Source organism: Hyla sarda, chromosome 1 (assembly GCF_029499605.1).
Source record: "Hyla sarda isolate aHylSar1 chromosome 1, aHylSar1.hap1, whole genome shotgun sequence".
NCBI lineage: Eukaryota > Metazoa > Chordata > Amphibia > Anura > Hylidae > Hyla > Hyla sarda.
Genome location: NC_079189.1, coordinates 307,649,002 through 307,668,375, shown reverse-complemented (window position 1 = coordinate 307,668,375; position 19,374 = coordinate 307,649,002). Strand labels below are relative to the sequence as shown.

General features: G+C 40.2%; 1 protein-coding gene across 4 annotated transcripts in view; it reads right to left on the bottom strand.

The window, feature by feature from the left end:
* ANO8 (anoctamin 8) overlaps positions 1 to 19,374 on the bottom strand; it is a 110,030-nt gene that overhangs the window by 43,670 nt on the left and 46,986 nt on the right. For all 4 annotated transcript variants that reach the window (XM_056518229.1, XM_056518228.1, XM_056518230.1 and 1 more), the window contains exons 2-6: positions 9,869 to 9,979; positions 9,234 to 9,366; positions 5,975 to 6,113; positions 5,414 to 5,510; positions 3,381 to 3,497 (exon numbers count right to left, since the gene is read on the bottom strand). In XM_056518229.1, the coding sequence (XP_056374204.1) occupies positions 3,381 to 3,497; positions 5,414 to 5,510; positions 5,975 to 6,113; positions 9,234 to 9,366; positions 9,869 to 9,979 (597 nt within the window). The remainder of the gene's footprint in view (positions 1 to 3,380; positions 3,498 to 5,413; positions 5,511 to 5,974; positions 6,114 to 9,233; positions 9,367 to 9,868; positions 9,980 to 19,374) is intronic.

Below are 19,374 nucleotides of genomic sequence, written 5' to 3'. Positions count from 1 at the left end.
CTGGATAAAGTGTGAGGAACTCTTTGAAGACACTATAAAAAAAAAAAACACACCATCTGTAGTAGGGGTGTGAATCGCCAAGAATTTGGTGATATGATTCGAATCGCGATACCAGTGTGGCGATTCGATATATATCCCGATATATTGCGATACCGTCTAGGTGACGATACATCACGATATATCCCGATACATCGCCCACCTGGGAGCATTCATAGATCCCAATAGACGCCGCTGTCAGCTTTGACAGCGGCGATCTAGTAGTCCAACGCACACTTTTCTCATTTTATCCCGTCCGGGCTGCAAAATAAAAGAAAACGCACTCTCTCTTACCTGCCAACGAGCCCCCGGAGCTCCGGTACACTCCGGTACAGGTGTTCGGTCCCCGGGCTGTATTCTTCTTACTTCCTGTTAGCCCGGCACATCACACGGAGCTTCAGCCTATCACCAGCAGAGGCGGGACATCGCTGCGGCCGGTGATAGGCTGAAGCTCCGTGTGACGTGCTGGGCTAACAGGAAGTAAGAAGAATACAGCCCGGGGACCGAACACCTGTACCGGAGTGTACCGGAGCTCCGGGGGCTCGTTGGCAGGTAAGAGAATGTGTGTTTTTTATTTTGCAGCCCGGACGGGATAAAACGAGAAAAGTGCGTGCCGGACTACTCCTTTAATAGCCGCGGCGATCGCCGCATGCTGGCTATTAGCGGCGGACCCCGGCTACTGAGAACAGCCGGGGGCTGCGGAGTATGGAGCGGGCACGAGTCCGGAGCCCGCTCCATACACAATGCAGAGCACCGCATGCTGGATACTAGCGGCGGTGATGCATCAGCGGCCCCTGGCTACTGAAATCAGCCGGGGGTCGCAGAGTACGGAGCAGGCATGAGTAGGAGCCCGCTCCATACACCCAGTACCGCCGCATCAGATCCGGCCTGCCCGGCTCCACAAATGTGGAACTTGTATCTCCCGATGCCCGGGACATGCTGTTCCGGGTGTCAGGAGATACAAATTCCACATCCCTAAAAGAATCGATTCAAAAATATTTTGAATCGATTCAGTATCGCCAAATGAAAAAAATCGCGATAATCGCGCGAATCGATTTTTTCTTACATCCCTAATCTGTAGAGGCCCTAACCAAACAGGAGACCCTTTTTAATTTGATTTGTGGATTGCACAAATGTGCGCTGTATTTGATTTAATATAATTTTCTACTTGTAGTTTTATTATAATTTTAAAAGCATAAAAAGCAAAAACAAAACAAAATTAGCATTGTCCTTTTCTGTAAAAGGCTAAACTAGTAAAATACCAGATTTACCCGCATGGTAAGCACTGTAAAGAAAATACATGTATGAGAATGGCTGTTTTTGTTCACCCTGACTCACAAAAAAATATATGTACCTCAAAGTTCTTGCCCAGCAAAAAAACTATAGAAATGAAAAAAATTATGTGTATCAGAATATGATGATACAAGGTAAACATGAGTTACGGTATTTAAAAAAAACAAAAAAACATGCCACAGACACGTGTCAAAAATATTGATCGGTTGGGGATCCCAGGCCCCCAACAATTATTAGAATGAGCGGGGAGAAGCATGTAATTATTTCCTTTATGGCCCAATAATCTCCATTATGTCATTATAGGTCTATGTCAGTCTTATCACTCAAGGAAGGCAGAGATAAACAAAATCAACAGTTTTAGCCATTTTGCATTTTTTTTTTTTTTTAACTTTGCTGGAATACATGTGTGTGTGTGTGGTGGTCATACTAGATATATACCCTTCTTGTATTGTCTGTAAAGACCAAACAGTAACAATGAATGGAGGTTAATGACAAGAGTACAGAGGAAAATGCTTACTGGGCTTGTATAGGTATTACTCTGCTTATAGTTGCTATAATATTATATATTATCTTATCTATGCCTTCAGCAGAACAACAGGTCTGTCATTAAAGGGAATATCCAGGATTCATTTCATCCAAAAACAGTGCCACTATTGACCTCAGGCTGTGTGTGGTATTGCCGCTCAGTTTAACTGAAGTGATTGGAGCCAAGTTATTATATCACACACAACCTGAGGACAAGTTTTGTGCTGTTTTTGAAAGAAATTGGCTCCGTCATTATATTCCTCTATTCAGCCTGTTTTGTGTGAAAACTTGTTTCTTTCAACTAGTAACATAATAAATAAATATAAATAAAATCTGATTGGCATAACACGTATGGTAATTTTTAATGATACATTACCAATACACTGTCCTACCAAATACATTTCCTAGTTTCATGATGCACATAAATAAGACCACCATAGATGTACTGGTGTTGTGTATGGGACTACACTATGTGTACTTGGACTAAATCAGAACAACATTGTTCTACTTCACTATAGATGTAGACATACAATTTGCTTTCCAAATGCGTGTGTGAGAATTACAAGCATACTTTGTAATATTATGCTAACTACATGCCATAAAACTATAAATGTAACTATTATAAACAATATTTCCTTTGACTTTTGGCCAATTTTATACTCCCATTCTACAATATGTAAAAGATCACATAAGCAAGTGTTTGTGGCACAGCAACAAAATGCCAAATATCTCTAACACCCAGTAAGTATGTGCAAACAAGTGGCGTCTTTGTTCTGGGACTGCTTATTATCTTCTTATGGGTATGGATGACACAGAAGTTTTACATTGTAAAACTAAAGGCTTCTATTATGTTGCTATTGTTTTATTAAATGAAAGCTCATGAAAAACGATGTACAAACTAAGAAGTGCTTACTTGCACTATCCAGGTAAGGCAGCATTCACATCACATTTGCAACCTACAGCTGCCGGATCCGGTTGGGGGGGATGGAAAAAAAGGGCAATCCCGTACCCCAGCTTGACCGGTGCCGAAACCCATTCACTTTAATGAGCAGATCGGAGTCAAACAGTGACTCCGGTCGGCTAATTTCTGCCCCGTATCCGGTTTTGTTACTACGGTTTTAGGTCCGATCACAAAACCGGAGACAGGTCAAAAATGAGCCGACCGGAGTCACTATGTGACTCCGGTCAGCTCATTCAAATGAATGAGAAGGGGGCCAGGGCTGGCTGGGATACGGGAGCTACCGGTTTTCCCGTCCCCCAGCTGGATCCGGTCCCTGTATAGGTAAAACGCAGTGTGAATGCAGCCAAATAAGAAAACTCAATGACCGGCTTCAAGCTCAACTAAGTGTGTGTACAGAACAGGCCATGCAATGCTTCCCACAGACTATTATGTAGTACAAACTTTGCATTATACAGTATAAAAAAATAAAGTATACATTGTGTCCTGCGGGCATCAGTATTATAGAACAAGTGAGAAAAAGAGAATGCTTGGTCTTTTTTCACAGAAAAACAAGATGCCCTCTTACCTAGGGGCTGTCTTTCACACACTGCCTGGACCCAGGACTTCATGAGCCGGCTCAATATTCTCTGTTCATGCACAGGAAAAACCTGCTGGATAACTCCACGGGCTGAGAGCTCTGGGACTAAAACATAGGACAGTCAATAATATTAAAAATAGCTTAGACAACAAAATATAAATTAGTCAGCCATGCTGACGTTTTGAGGAAAGTTATTTGCCTAGATTTTATATGTGATAAACTTTAATCTTTCTAGGTCTACAGGATAATTAACATTATATTTTAATAGTTTGGATATTTACACACGTGGCGATACCAAATACGTTTATTAACAATTTTTTCACTTTTTGGGGGTAAAATGGGGAAAACGGACAATTTACATTTTTATTGGGGGGAGGATTTTTTTTTACTTTTATACTTTAATAGTCCCCATAGGGGACTATTTATAGCAATCATTCGATTGCTAATACTGTTCAGTGCTATGCATAGGGCATAGCACTGATCAGTATTATCGGTCATCTTCTGCTCTGGTTTGCTCAATCTCAGACAAGAGCAGAAGACCCATGGAAGGCAGCGGAGGCAGGTAAGGGGACCTCAGTCTGCCGTTCTGGATGATCGGATCTCCGCGGTCACGTATAGGACGTAAATGTACGTCCTGGTGCATTAAGTACCACTGCACCAGAATGTCCATTTACGTCCCGCGTCGTTAAGGGGATAAAGAAAAAAGTATGTACATCCTTTTCTCCACTATTAAAAGGGGACAGGAAACTCCAACCTCAGGATGGTGGGTGCAGGGCTGTAGCTTCCATGAGGCGAGTGAGGCGATCGCCTCAGGTGCACTGTTGCAAGGGGGTGCAGCAGCCTGCTTGCACAGGGAGTCCAGCACACATTACACTGAGGCATTGATTCCCAACCAGGGTGCCAGGACACTCTGGTGGGAAATATGGCACTACAATTTTTTGATTTTCCTGCCCAGGCCTGTGCACCTGAGTCACAGGAATGCAGGCCAGGCGGGAGGGAAGTATGACAGAGGCCTACTCCGCTTCAGGTACTGAACCCCCTCTCTTCTGTCCCCCCTCTACACCCCTTTGTCACCCCTCGTAACCTCTCTGTATGTCTGTCTGTGTTTGACGCGGTCTCAGCTGCTGTCTCCTTCGTGAGAGGAAGGGACCTCAGCTGCATAATGTCCAGAGCAGGTGAAAATGTTCAGGCAAATGAGGAGTGTCTGACGTGCTTAGTTGATGCACCTTGGGTGAAGTTTATATATGTCTAATACATATGGACTGTTCTTTGTCTATCATGAATACATAATACTAAAAACTGCACAAGAAAAAGGAAATAACTGTGTGGTGTGAAGTATTTTCCTATATATTATAAGGACTATGTGGAGAGAGAGCCTCCAATACTATTCACACCCTCCCGGGTGCTGATAGGTCATTTCTATGTATATTGGATTGGAGAACTAACAAAACTTGTGGAGAGGAAAAGCTGACCAGTTGCCCATGGCAACCAATCAGATCGTTTCTTTAATTTTTAACAAGGCCTCTGAAAAATGAAAGTTTTCCTCTCCATAGGTTTGGTGAAAGGAAAACAATGTAGTACTTGTGGAAAATGTCAAATTTATTTTACATGAATTGAAATGCAACAAAATCCTATTTATTGCAGCTGCTCATTGCATAGATTCAACCCTCTAAGTGCACTCCAATGTATTCCTAGTTTCCCAGAATAGATTTTAGGGCACATTTATTCACACTGGAATACTGATCCAGAATATTCCACTTAAAGTAAAGAGAGGGTGCCATATTCACCAGCAGAGCAAATGTCTAGTGCAATATGTGGAGCACTTATGCCAAGTATGATGCTGAAAAAAGAATGTGGTTCTTTATTGCAACAATTAAGATACTAGATAGATACTGTCAATGTGGATAAATAGTCTGCCATGTGAGCCTAACATGGCCCAAAGTTATTACCACCCATTGAAAGCTTTGGATGACCCCATCATGAGATGCTAGGGCTTACACCAAATACATAAGCTCACTCACTGATCGGTTGGCCCTCCAGGAAATTAATATTGTGCAAAGATTCTCCTTGTTTAGCTCTGAGGTTCTCCATCCAGTACCTGATGATGCTCTGACGTTCCTTAAAAAGTATACAAAATATGATGTTAAGGATACTGACTATTTCTCGCTAGCATAGTACATAGGCTGTGTTCACTACATGAAGTGCTATTTTCCCATTGAAATGATGGACATTGTTAGAAAGCATTAAAAGTCAATGGGGTCTGTTAGGTGCTAATTGTATCTTTTGTGTGAGGGATCCAGCACTGCACTGTTTCCTACAGGAACAACAACACTAATGTGAGCAGAGCTTTACAGCAACAACAAAAAAAACCTTCAGGACACATTTAGTAATGTTTCTAGAACCAAATTAATTTACATAACATGTAAAATGTAGCACAACATGCTGTAGACCGCAAGGGCCAGAAAAACAGGGGCCAGTAAAAATGTTATAGACGAAAAAACAAACAAAAACAAAACAAAAAACAGGACAAAGGACAGATGTGTCACACCACAATGGCATATAAATGAATGGGAATAATTTACCTGAGATGTGAAAAAATTCAGCTCATTTTCAATATTCTGATAAATGTAATCTTCGTCACAGGAGAAAATACGGGTTCCACCTCCAAACTCTGCTTTTACAGGCTTGCGAAGTCCAATCTCCTCCGCACCGCGGAGTAAACTGCAATGCAGAAATTACATTTTGAGATTTAAAGCCATAAAGAGTCTTCTCATTCGGTTATCAAAATGATTTGTTGTGTCACTTTATTTTTTATTTGTATGTCATTTTTATCTTTTTGTCATATCGGAAGAAAATTTTTTTAACTAACAAATGTGTGTCTGTTTTCTTTACTTTTTTTTTTTTTTTTCAATAATTGATGTAACATAGTAACATAGTTCATGAGGTTGAAAAAAGACCAGAGTCCATCAAGTTCAACCTATAACCCCAATGAGTTCCTACTGAGTTGAGTTGATCCAGGGGAAGGCAAAAAACCCTCATACTAGAGGTAAAAATTACTTCCCGGCTCCAAATATGGCATCAGAATAAATCCCTGGATCAACATGCTGTCCCTATAAATCTAGTATCCATAACCAGCGATGTTATTATTCTCCAAAAATGCATCCAGACCCCTTTTAACTTCTTTTACAGAGTTCCCCATGACCACCTCCTCTGACAGAGAGTTCTATAGTCTCACTGCTCTTACAGTAAAGAACCCCTGTCTGTGCTGGTGTAGAAACCTTCTTTCATGTAGAGGATGCCCCCTTGTTATAGATACAGTCCTGGGTGTAAATATATCATGGGAGAGATCTCTGTACTGTCCCCTGATATATTTATACATAGTTATTAGGTCTCCCCTAAGCCTTCTTTTTTCTAAACTAAATAACCCTAATTCTGATAATCTTTCTGGGTACTGTAGTCCTCCCATTCCTTGTATTACTCTGGTCGCCCGTCTTTGAACCCTCTCCAGCTCCACTATATCTTTCTTGTACACTGGTGCCCAGTACTGTACACAGTATTCTATGTGTGGTCTGACTAGGGATTAGTACAGCGGTAGAATTATTTCCTTGTCGTGGGCATCTATGCCCCTATTGATGCACCCCATGATTTTATTTGCCTTGGCAGCAGCTGCCCGACACTGGTCACTACAGCTAAATTTACTATTAACTAAGACTTCCAAGTCCTTTTCCATGTCAGTCGTCCCAAGTGTTCTCCCATTTAATACATAATCCCAGCCCGGATTTTTCCTCCCCATGTGCATTACCTTACATTTATCAGTGTTGAACCTCATCTGCCACTTCCCAGCCCAAACTTCCAACCTATGTCTAAATAATGTTTTAAGGGACAGGGCTACAGCATAGTTTAGGCTGTATATTTTTTTTCTTATTATTTTTTTAATTTTGCTTTATATTTTACTTTTACATGTATATGTATTTTTTGTTACATTTCGTGCCCCAAATAAAGTTAAAAGAGACCTTTGTGGAAAATGTTTCTAACTATAATAACATTTTCATTGTTGCTGATTTCACCTTTACCTTGGGCTAACATAGTAACCCCAGTTACATGGGAAATACAGCCCCTTGGCATTGTCTGAAAAGCTTATCTGGGTCTTCTAAGGCCCGGCAGCTCCTCCAGATACCTGTATACACAGCACTCATTGTGTGTGGTGTATACAACGATCGGAAATGCAGGGACGGTAATATGCTTTGCCTGTCTTTTCTTAGGAGAGCCCAGGTGTTACTGACAGCCAGCTCTCAGTCTTAGTAGCGGTGAAATCTCCATTTTATGGCCAAGCAGAGTTAATGGTTGACCCTCAGACATTTAAAGTCTATGGGTGGCTGGCAAGTGGTTAGAGTGTGTATATCTCAAAATATATTTTAACTTTTCACACTGTCCATTAGAGCTATCACAACAGTGCAAAATTAACTCAGACCCCAGATATCAAAACCCACAAAGTGAGTCCGAAAAAAAAACAAAAAAAAAAAAAACTGGAGGAGTTTACAGGGCTGAATTCTTGCCATGTATCTCAACCGTGTGACAGTTTCCCAAACCTTCCTTACATAGCAGCCCTTAGCGTTACAGCTCGCACAGCCACCCCCGTCCTAATTTAACACACAGCAGCACTAGTCAGGAGCAGTGTCAGTCACTTCAGTGGTCTCAGACAGTTTCAGCAAGCAGAGAAGAAGCTGAAGCACAAGGATTCCAAAGTAGATCCAATGAAGGATTCCAAGGACAACAGCAAAGCAAAATTTCATAAAAAATAGATGCAATTCTCGGTTGACTGATCTAGGTTTTTTTGCACTTCGCATTACACTGAATGCACCTATGCATGTGCACTGCACACAATCAAAAGACTTGCAGGCTGTCAATTAGGACATTCTGAGAGGGGGGAGGGTGCAGTAAGCATCTACGCCCTGTGACTGGATAGCAGTCACTGGCACACCATGTCCCTAAAAGTTGTTTATTAGCTGTCTGCGGCACTGCCTACAAGACAGGAGAGCAGAATCAGAACACTGCTCTCCACATCTGACAGGTAGTGAGGTCAAACATTCATTTTAGAAAGAACTACTAAGTTGATCATGAAACTAGAACTCAAGGCTCACAGACACTACAGAAAATAGTTTAATACATTTGTATTTTATATGGTCACTCGTGCTAAACACTAAAACTAAAGTAATGTGATCTTAAAGGGGTACTCCAGTGGAAAACTTTTATTTTTATTTTTTAAATCAACTGGTGTTAGAAAGTTAAACAGATTTGTAAATTACTTCTATTTAAAAATCTTAATCCTTTCAGTACTAATTAGCTGCTTTATGTTCCACAGGAAGTTCTTTTCTTTTTGAATTTTCTTTCTGTCTGACCACAGAGTTCACTGCTGACACCTCTGTCAATGTCAGGAGCTATCCAGAGCAGAAACAAATCCCCTAAGCAAACCTATCCTGCTCTGGACAGTTCCTGACATGGACAGAGGTGTCAGCAGGGAGCACTGTGGTCAGACAGAAAATATATTCAAAAAGAAAAGAACTTCCTGTGGAACATACAGCAGCTAATAAGTATACAGCAGCTGATAAGTATTGGAAGGATTAAGATTTTTAAATAGAAGTAATTTACAAATCTGTTAACTCTCTGGCACCAGTTAATTTTTTCCCCCCACTGGAGTACCCCTTTAGCCTGAATTAATAGTATCTGCACTATAACATATCTGTGTTAAAATCATCTTCCATATTGGCCAGTTATGGTCGCTCTTGTCTCAGGGATCCACCAGAAAAATCACCAGCTGATTTCTTATATTTAGACACTTACTTCTCATATGTAGCTGTGACAAAGAAGGCATAGATTTTTGTATGTCGATGATGGCGAATTTGCATTATTAGCTCAGGTATTCCCAGTCGTACATGATTCAGCAGCCAGAGCAGGGTATGGTCATCAGTGGTGTCTGTAAATATAGCAAGAAGTGACAAAAACATTAGATCATAGACCATAACACATGGTGAAGCTCGATAGTACAACTTAGAGTAGGTTTCTATTGTGCCCAAACCATTCAGAAGTAAATTACCCCTATAATATGGATAGGGGATAAGATGTCTAAGGGCGGTGTAACCCGTTAAACATGGGTGCTATGCAAATCACATATGGTGCCTTTATAGGCAACATCTTTATGACTGAATATTCGTTTAGCATACAGCTCTCTCAATTTATTGGCCAAGTGTGCATGCGCTGTATGTACAGACAGAAAGCTGCTGTGACAGCCAGGGTGCTGGCTTATTGCTCTGATGAAATCTAACATGCCCAACCATTCACATTCCCAACATCTGCTGCTGGGGAAGTCGGAGGAACTTTATACACATTAGCTGGTCAGCCAAACTCACTGAAACGGACCGGTTCTGGACAAGTCTAATATGGAATTAACGGTTCCTGAAATAAATAAAAAAACGTACCTGGGAAGGTCATAACCACATCACAATTTTCGGTGGGCACTGTCCTCATCCAGGATTTGTGGGATGTGATATACCGGCCAGCTTGCAGAAGGCGCTTTCCAAAAAGCTTATCTATAGAGACATAAAATATAGTAGTCAATGCAGCTTACAAATTTAGATCTGTCACGATAATATACTGCCCTATATACATTCAAACATCTCTTGGGACATTATATCAAACTACAATAAAAATATTTTGCTTAATAACTGCTAGGCCCTGTTCACATTGCATTTTTCATCAAAGTTTAGTAAAGCTATCAATGTAAAAGCTAAATAGATTTCTGGAGTAACATTAGCCTAATGGAGTCCAAAAGTGTAATTCCGGCCCAGTCAGGTTGGAATACATTTGTATAAATATAAATGAGTAAAATGGATTAGGAAATAGCCTAGTAGACTACCCAGTTCAGCATACTATATATAAAAAATAAATAAAAATAAACATTAAAAACAAAAAACACCAACATTTCTGTTAAATGGATGCCACATTATGATATAAGACATGACTTTTTCACAGCTTTTCATGAGATATGGATGATGGGTACCTGTAAAAGGAAGCCAGTAAAGGGTACCTCTCATCAAATAAACTTTTGATATATTTTAGATTAATGAATGTTGAATAACTTTCCAATAGCATGTTAATGAAAAATATGCTTCTTTCTATTGTATTTTTCCTGATCAGTCCTGTCAGCAAGCATTTCTGACTCATGCTGGAGTCCTAAACACTCAGAGCTGACAGCCTGCTTTGTTCACAGCCAAACAGGCTGTGAACAAAGCAGGCTGGCAGCTCTGAGTGTTCTCCTTTGTGAACAAAGCAGACTGGCAGCTCGTAGTGTTTAGGACTCCAGCATGAGTCTGAAATGCTTGCTGCCAGGACTGGTAGGGAGACCCCTAGTGGTCATTTCTTCAAAGTGGAAAATTAAATAGAAAGAAGCATATTTTTTAATAACATGCAATTGTAAAGTTATTCTGCATACATTAATCTATAATATATGAAAAGTTTTTTTGATGAGAGGTACCCTTTAACCCCTTAACGACGCAGGACGTATATTTACGTCCTGCGCCGGCTCCCGCGATATGAAGCGGGATCGCGCCGCGATCCCGCATCATATCGCGTCGGTCCCGGCGCTCATCAACGGCCGGGACCCGCGGCTAATACCACACATTGCCGATCGCGGCAATGTGCGGTATTAACCCTTTAGAAGCGGCGGTCAAAGCTGACCGCCGCTTCTAAAGTGAAAGTGACCCGGCTGCTCAGTCGGGCTGTTCGGGACCGCCGCGGTGAAATCGCGGCATCCCGAACAGCTGACAGGACACCGGGAGGGCCCTTACCTGCCTCCTCGGTGTCCAAACTATAAAAATATATCATTAATTAAACCGCACGGTCAATGGCGTACGCGCAAATAAATTCCAAAGTAAAAAAAAAGCGCATTTTTGGTCACTTTTTATACCATTAAAAAATGAATAAAAAGTGATCAAAAAGTCTGCTCAAAACAAAAATCATACCGATAAAAACCTCAGATCACGGCGCAAAAAATTAGTCCTCATACCGCCCTGGAAAAATAAAAAAGTTATAGGGGTCAGAAGATGACATTTTTAAACGTATAAATTTTCCTGCATGTAGTTATGATTTTTTCCAGAAGTGCGACAAAATCAAACCTATATAAGTAGGGTATCATTTTAACCATATGGACCTACAGAATAATGATAAGGTGTCATTTTTAATAATTTATAATTTAATAATTTATAAATATGCACTGCGTAGAAACGGAAGCCCCCAAAATTTACAAAATGGCGTTTTTTCTTTGATTTTGTCGCACAATGATTTTTTTTTCCGTTTCGCCGTGCATTTTTGGGTAAAATGACTAATGTCACTGCAAAGTAGAATTGGCGACGCAAAAAATAAGCCATAATATGGCTTTTTAGGTGGAAAATTTAAAGGGTTATGATTTTTAAAAGGTAAGGAGGAAAAAAACGAAAGTGCAAAAACGGAAAAACCCTGAGTCCTTAAGGGGTTAATTGGCACAGTCACCCATAGACTATTATAGCATCAATTTAAAATGGTATTTATCAGAACCATCTGTATTAACATGTGCTGCAAAAAACATCTGTATTTACATGTGTCTTGTCACTGTTCCGAGGAAAATGTGGTCACTGTTTGAAATAGGAACAATTACCATTTAAAACTCTAGTAACATTTTCCTACAACAGAATCTATATAAGACTATGCACACACTGGCATCAAAACGGCATCTAAATACCTGGAAGATTTACATGGCAATAATGAGTTTCTACTGCATTATCAACAGTGTGTGAATGAACTGTATGAATAGTGACTCGAGTAGTAAAGGAAAAGTTGCTCCATGATGGCCAGAATCTACAGGATAGGGAATAATGTACCATGGATATAACAAGTCTACGGACCCCTACTAAAGATGGCCAGAATCTACAGGATAGGGAATAATGTACCATGGATATAACAAGTCTACGGACCCCTACTAAAATCCCTGGTTCTTGTGGTTAAAGAATAAGACAAAGATAAATCATGTCAGGACTTTTTCTACCTGTAATGTGACCAATAACATGAACAATTCAATTGCAAAAAAAAACTTAAAGGGGTTATCCTTGAAAAAGGTTTTTTAATATATCAACTGGCTCCAGAAAGTTAAACAGATTTGTAAATTACTTCTATTAAAAAATCTTAATCCTTTCAGTACTTATGAGCTGCTGAAGTTGAGTTGTTCTTTTCTAAGTGTTCTCTGATGACACCTGTCTTGGGAACTGTCCAGAGTAGAAGCAAATCCCCATAGCAAACCTCTTGTACTCTGTGCAGTTCCCGAGACAAGCAGAGATGTCAGCAGAGCGCATTGTTTCCAGACAGAAAAGAACAACTCAACTTCAGCAGCTCATAATTATTGGAAGGATTAAGATTTTCTGTTTAACTTTTTGGAGCCAGTTGATATAAAAAATAAAAATAAATAAAAAGTTTTTTCCTGGATTTATCAAAACCTGTGCAAAGGAAAAGTTGCCCAGCTGCCTATAGCAACCAATCAGATTACTTCTTTTATTTTGCAGAGGCCATGTTAAAAATTAAAGAAGCAATCTGATGGGTTGCTATGGGCAACAAAAGCAACTTTCCGCCTGGACAGGTTTTCATAAATCTCCCCCTAAGATTTTTTAATAGAAATAATTTACAAATCTGTTTAACTTTCTGGCACCAGTTGATTTAAAAAAATAAATAAATTGTTTTCCCCCGGGTACCCCAGAAAGCATGGGCACACTTATGCTTATAGTGTGTTATTTCTTTGTGTGTAATGGAAGGATCAATATTTTTAACAGAAGTAATTTACAAATCTTTTAATCTGTTTAACACCAGTTGTATTTGAAAACCTTTATTTTTTTTCACTGACGTACTCCTTTTAACCCCTTCCCGCTATGGGACATATGCATACGTCCCAGCATCAGACACGTTCGCGCACTGGGACGTATGCATACGTCTGCATAGCAAATTAACCCACTCTTCCTTGCAAAAGCTTGCAAGGACATTTTCTGTGCACAGCCCTCTTCAGATCACCCCACAGATGTTCAATTGGATTAAGGTCTGGTCTCTGGATGGGCCATTCCAAAATGTTCTAGTGAAGCTTTGATGGATTTGGATGTGTGCTTTGGGTCATTGTTGTGTTAAAAGGTAAAGTTCCTCTTCATCTTTCTAATGGATGCCTGAAGGTTTTGTGGCAAAATTGCCTGGTATTTGGAACTGTTCATACATTTTCTCCCCCTAAGGCCCCTGTTGTGGGAGAAAAGACACCAATATTCATAAGGGGCCACTGATCCGGTCTACCTGCTAATGACTAAGGACTGTGGCCGGCATTTATCATTGTAGGTGTAAGTGAAACATTTTTCTACACCTTTTTTTTGTGTGCCGATAAGGTGTAGGAGCAACAAATTAATTAAAGTAGGTAAAACTAATTTATTAAAAAGGTAGCAGATCATTTGATAAATTTTGTGCAGGTCACATTTCCTGAAATGTCTCTCTTCACATACACCAAAAAGCCAAGCTAAGTCTTGGTGTAGTTTTAGAGACTTTTTGGTGGTTTTGTGCCTTTTCACAAAACGGCGCAGTTCATAAAACCCTTCTATATCATGTGTATTGCCAAAATCAGTGGATTGCAACTCAAAATCAGCAGAAATGTGTAAACTAAATGGTGCAAAAAAGGCGCTCTGCTGACACCTCTGACCATTTTAGGAACTGCCTGGAGCAGGATAGGTTTGCTATGGGGATTTTCTCCTACTCTGGACAGTTCCTCAAATGAACAGACATGTCAGCAGAGACCACTGTGGTCAGACAGAAAGGAAATTCAAAAAGAAAATAACTTCCTGTGGAGCAAATAGAAGCTGATAAGTACTAGAAGGATTAAGATTTTTAAATAGAAATTTCTGGCACCAGTTGATTAAAAAAAATAAAAAATAAAAAAGATGTTTTCCAGGGGAGTACCCCTTTAAACGGATTCGATACTAGCTTACAGGTGACAGATGCCACTGTATGTTTTACATCACAGCCTCCTTTTAACCTATATGTCTGGATATTTTCCTAGGTTACTTACTAAGCAGAGACAAAAATAAGCTGTGAACAAAGCCTAGGACTGAGGATAATGGAAAAAATAATAAGTCCACTGTGTTTCTAATGAGAGCGCACTCTCACTATGAAGGGACAGCCTCCATGTATTCTAGAAAATACATAGCCATCAATCAATAGTAACAGGGATGGGAGGCAGTGGAAGGACAGCTCCCCTCACGAATATAGTAATCTACCGTATTGTGTCTTTTTCACAATTTGTTTGATAGGATAAGTCACTTTAATATGCTGTACTTACATAGGGCAGTATATTACGGTGACAGATCCACTTTAACATAACAATACTAGCCTTTTAAATAGGAGAACTTTATAATTTATTTGCATGGAAAACTACACTCAATGATGTACCTAATAGATATGTATCATGACCAGCCAGAGCCTAAAAGATTGTGAACAGGGTGATGTCTGGACAGTACAAAGGTCAAAGGAACTTGATAGTGCTACACAAGATGCTGGTTATATATAGCGTGATACATCTAGCCCTTATTCAGAACTTTAATGGTTAATGTCAGCTCAGATTTACTTTCTGAATGCCAGCCAAGTGTCTCTTCGTACTAAGTATTAATGTAAAGTATTATTCCTTAGTATTCCTTCAAGAGCAGCATCAGTGATGCTGCAGAATTGTTCACCAAAAAACACGTCTAATTCATAGGTAAAATAATGAAATATTATTCATTATCTTGGCACTTTAGCTACAGTATATACCATTTGCCAAAACATTTTTTCACATTGGGTGAAATTTACTAAAACTTAGAGGAAGAGTGGTGCAGTTGTCCATGGCAACCAATCAGATTGCTTCTTTTATTTTTCAGAGGTCTCTAAACTGGTAGCCATGGGCAACTACTCCACTCTTCCTCTGCACAGGTTCTGATAAATCTCCCTCATAGTGTATTTTTAAGAGAATACCGTGCCTCATGGAGAGACCACTTCAGGTCAGTACTATAGAACCCCAGTACATTTATATGTAATACAAATTGTATCTAAGCAAATCATGTCAATTACAGATTGATCTGAATGATCACGCATCTCCCCTTCCAAGCTTAAAGTGTAACTCCAGAGTTCAGCATGAAGGACGCAGCCTGATGCCCATCGAGTTCTGTGTACTATTAACTATAATATGGCTCGTGCATGGAATTTGCTGGGTGTCCACCCAGCATGAGCTGCACGTCTCCACACCAAACTGTGCAGAACATGTGACACCGCATTTCTGGAGTTACGCTTTAATAAAGCTTCTGACTTCTATAAAGAAATAAGGGACACAGTTCAAGGAAGATCTCTTAACGGTAGGGTCACCCGGAACAGATCCGCAGCGTATTTTATGCTGCGGATCCGCTGATGACAGACCCTACAGTGTGCCTCCAGCTGTGCCTGCCTGCTTGTAGTGACAATCAACAGCTACGAGCAGACACACAGCGATCTGCAAGTCGCCATGCGCATGTGCAGTGTACTCGCAGACAACACTCCCGCTCCCCCCCCCCCTGCTCCCTGAGCTAGGCTAAGAGCAGCCGTGATTTGTGCGAGTACCCTGCACATGCGCGCAGCGACTTGCAGAACACTGTGTGTCTGCTGGTGGCGGCGGATTGCCACTACGAACAGGCACAGCTGGAGGCGCACTGTAGGGGTTGTCATGCGCAGAGTCGCAACCTAAAATACGCTGCGGATCCGTTCTGTGTGACCTTACCCTAAAGGCGCAGTTAACTGGCCAGATTTGGTGGCTAAGGGTCTTTTCCCACTGGCAGACCACAGATAGATGTGAGCACCAACCTTTTAGATTGGCACTTGTTATAAGGCGTCTTTCTTCAGCTCGGTGAGACCATGTTCACATGATGCCATTGCATTGCAGTACTGTTGCAGTATTGTTGTTTTGCTCATTTATTAGCAGATCACTGGATCTTTTACCCAGGGTAAAAGGTAAAAGACCCTAAACAAGCAAGGATGCATGGTAACCGCTTAAAGGGGTACTTTGCCCCTAGACATCTTACCCCCTATTTTTTAATAGTAGTGAAATTGAAAAAAAAAATTAGTTTTTTCATTGGAGTACCCCTTTTATGTAAACAGGTGTGCCATCTGAACTGTGCAACATAGTTGTTGTGAATTTTTTTTTTAATTGTAAGCCGACATATGGCATATGACATGTGACCAAGCAATGGAGTTTTAACAATTATCGGGAAGATAAGTTTGTGTGGATTTTCTTTTTATTGCTTACAGCGATTGCATCAAATATCATTAATACGACAATTTGCTTGTGGAAATGAACCTTAAAATAGGTTATCAAACCTTTAGAAATTGATGGCCCTATCCTAACAATCAATATTAGATCAGCGAGGTCCAACTCACATCACTCTCTTTGATCAGCACAAGGTACTGCAGCTTTGCCCTATTCAGTTGAACACAGTGTTTGCAATTACGAACAGGCCTGCAGTCGATATATGCAATGAGGTGTCAGATCTAAAATTGATGTTCATTAATGTTAAAATAAGCGCTTGAAACTCCGTAATAAACGTCTCACAACCCCGGAGAAGAGCACTGATTTTCAGTCATAAAGCTAATAGTTGTAGCACATATAATATGATAACCACTCTCAATTTAAGGAGTTCTATCCTGCTCCCTCCAGCCAGTATATATTCACAAATGACGAGGTAAAACTCAACAAGATATCACCTTTTATAGGCTCATACTTTATTCATCAATTAACTACACACAAAGATCGCATTGATCTAGGATATAAGGAAGACATCACTTTTCTTTATTTATCCACTTCTTGTGCAGGATAAAAAATACCAATAGTACAAGAACTCACAGGTTGAGGTCTGCTTTCACAAAGCTCCGGCCCAAAATACCCCATAAAGGGTATTATACATGTATGAAAAATATGTAACATATTTACTAAAATGTCCATCTGAAAGAGGATATTTCGGTTAGGGTGCATGCACACCACATTTTTGTAATACAGTTCCCGTATCAAGTTTTTGATGAACAATGGATTCCTCAAAACCTGACTAAACTGTATCAAAAAGTGTGTAGAAATTTTAACCCATATACGGTTTAAAATCATATACGGTTTGAAAAATGATGTCCGGTTGCATCAGTTTTTAAAGAAAAAAAACTGTATACGTTTTTAACTTTTCACTCCATTTTTAATAAAGTTTCACTTGCTTGATTGAAATTCCAAGAAAAAAAACTGTGCAAAGTCAAAAACCGTATGGTGAAAACCTGATGGAACTGTACGCACATACAGTTCTGTACGGTTCCCATGTTAAAAAAAAAAACATACGGTTTAATACAGTTTTTTACCTGGACCAAAAAACGTGGTAGACTACGGTTTTGGGTACGGGTAGAAAAACTGGACAAGACCGTATGGGATGCAAAACTGACTAAACTGGATGATGCGTTTGACATACAGTTTACAATGTTAAGTCAATGCATATTGTTTGCTATACAGTTCCATACGGTTTTTAACTTGAAACCATATACAGGAACTGTATAACAAAAATGTGGTGTGCATGCACCCTTAGACCTCACAGTACATTAAAGAAAATGAGGATATGCACAGAAAAGGTGAAAAGTACTATAGAGAGACTATAACTACCCATCACTTCTTTGGATTAAAACATAAAGTTAGTGATCTTAGATGGCAAATGGTTAAGGAGGTTTCCTGTGGGTTGAATAAGGACAACAATAAGAAATGCTTGCTACGGTGCAAGGTATGCTGGATTAGACACTATAACCTAGAAAGAGTTAAATAAAACATGCAATTTATCAGTATTCTTATAGTTGCTCAAAATATTGTTAAAATGTACACATTAGCCACACACGTATATACAGAATACTCATGCCTTTTCATAATAACATACATTTTTATATAATGACAAGAAGTAGCAACACAGGTATTTCACTCAGTGGCCCACAGCCACCAGTGTGCACGAGTAAGGAGGAGTTATACAATTCATCCTCACAAGTCATCTCCATGTATAGCTCACAGTAGCATCATCTATATCAGTGGTCTCAAACTGTGGCCCTCCAACGGCTGCCCGGGCATCCTGGGAGTTGAAGTTTGGCAACATCTGGAGGGCCACAGTTTGAGACCACTGATCTATATAGAGAAGAAAGTCCAGTGCCAATGGGCAAGTGGATAAAATTCACAGGCTTTATTGATTCCCTTAAAATATCAGCTTACAAGCATGTACAGTGAAGTAAAAACTCTGTTTGATGCATTTCGTGGTGTCCCACTTTTTCAAAAGTTTTTCAAGAGTTTTTTCTTCAGTGTACGTGCTTGTAAGATGATATTGTAAAGGAATCAATAAAGCCTGTGAATTTTATCCACTTACCCATTGGCACTGGACATTCTCCTCTGTTTGTATCCTGCTCTCCACTACATCGCGGTATTCGGGCACTGGGTCTTGTTTCGAGGTCGGAGGGTGAGCTGATATACTCTTTTGCTGCAACCGATCTATATAGACTAGTTATGGAAAACAATCAGCCAGTTAACATATGTACTATATATAGTCGAGTATAAGCCAACCTGAATATAAGACGAGGCAACTAATTTTAGCGCATAAAAAGTATAAGCCTAGGGTGGGAAATGCAGCCATAGGCTGTATCAGGGCATTCTGGGTGTTGCCCAGCATGCCCTGATACAGCTGACCCAAATGGTTTGGGTCAGCTGCATAGGTTGAATCAGGGCATGCTGGGCATTGTAGTTACTAACGGCAACACCCAGCATGCCCTGATACAGCCTATAGCTCTGCTGGTGACCCAAAACTACAACAGCATCTTGCACTATATAGAATTACAGAATAGGTTATGGTGCAACATGCTGGGAGTTGTAGTTTTG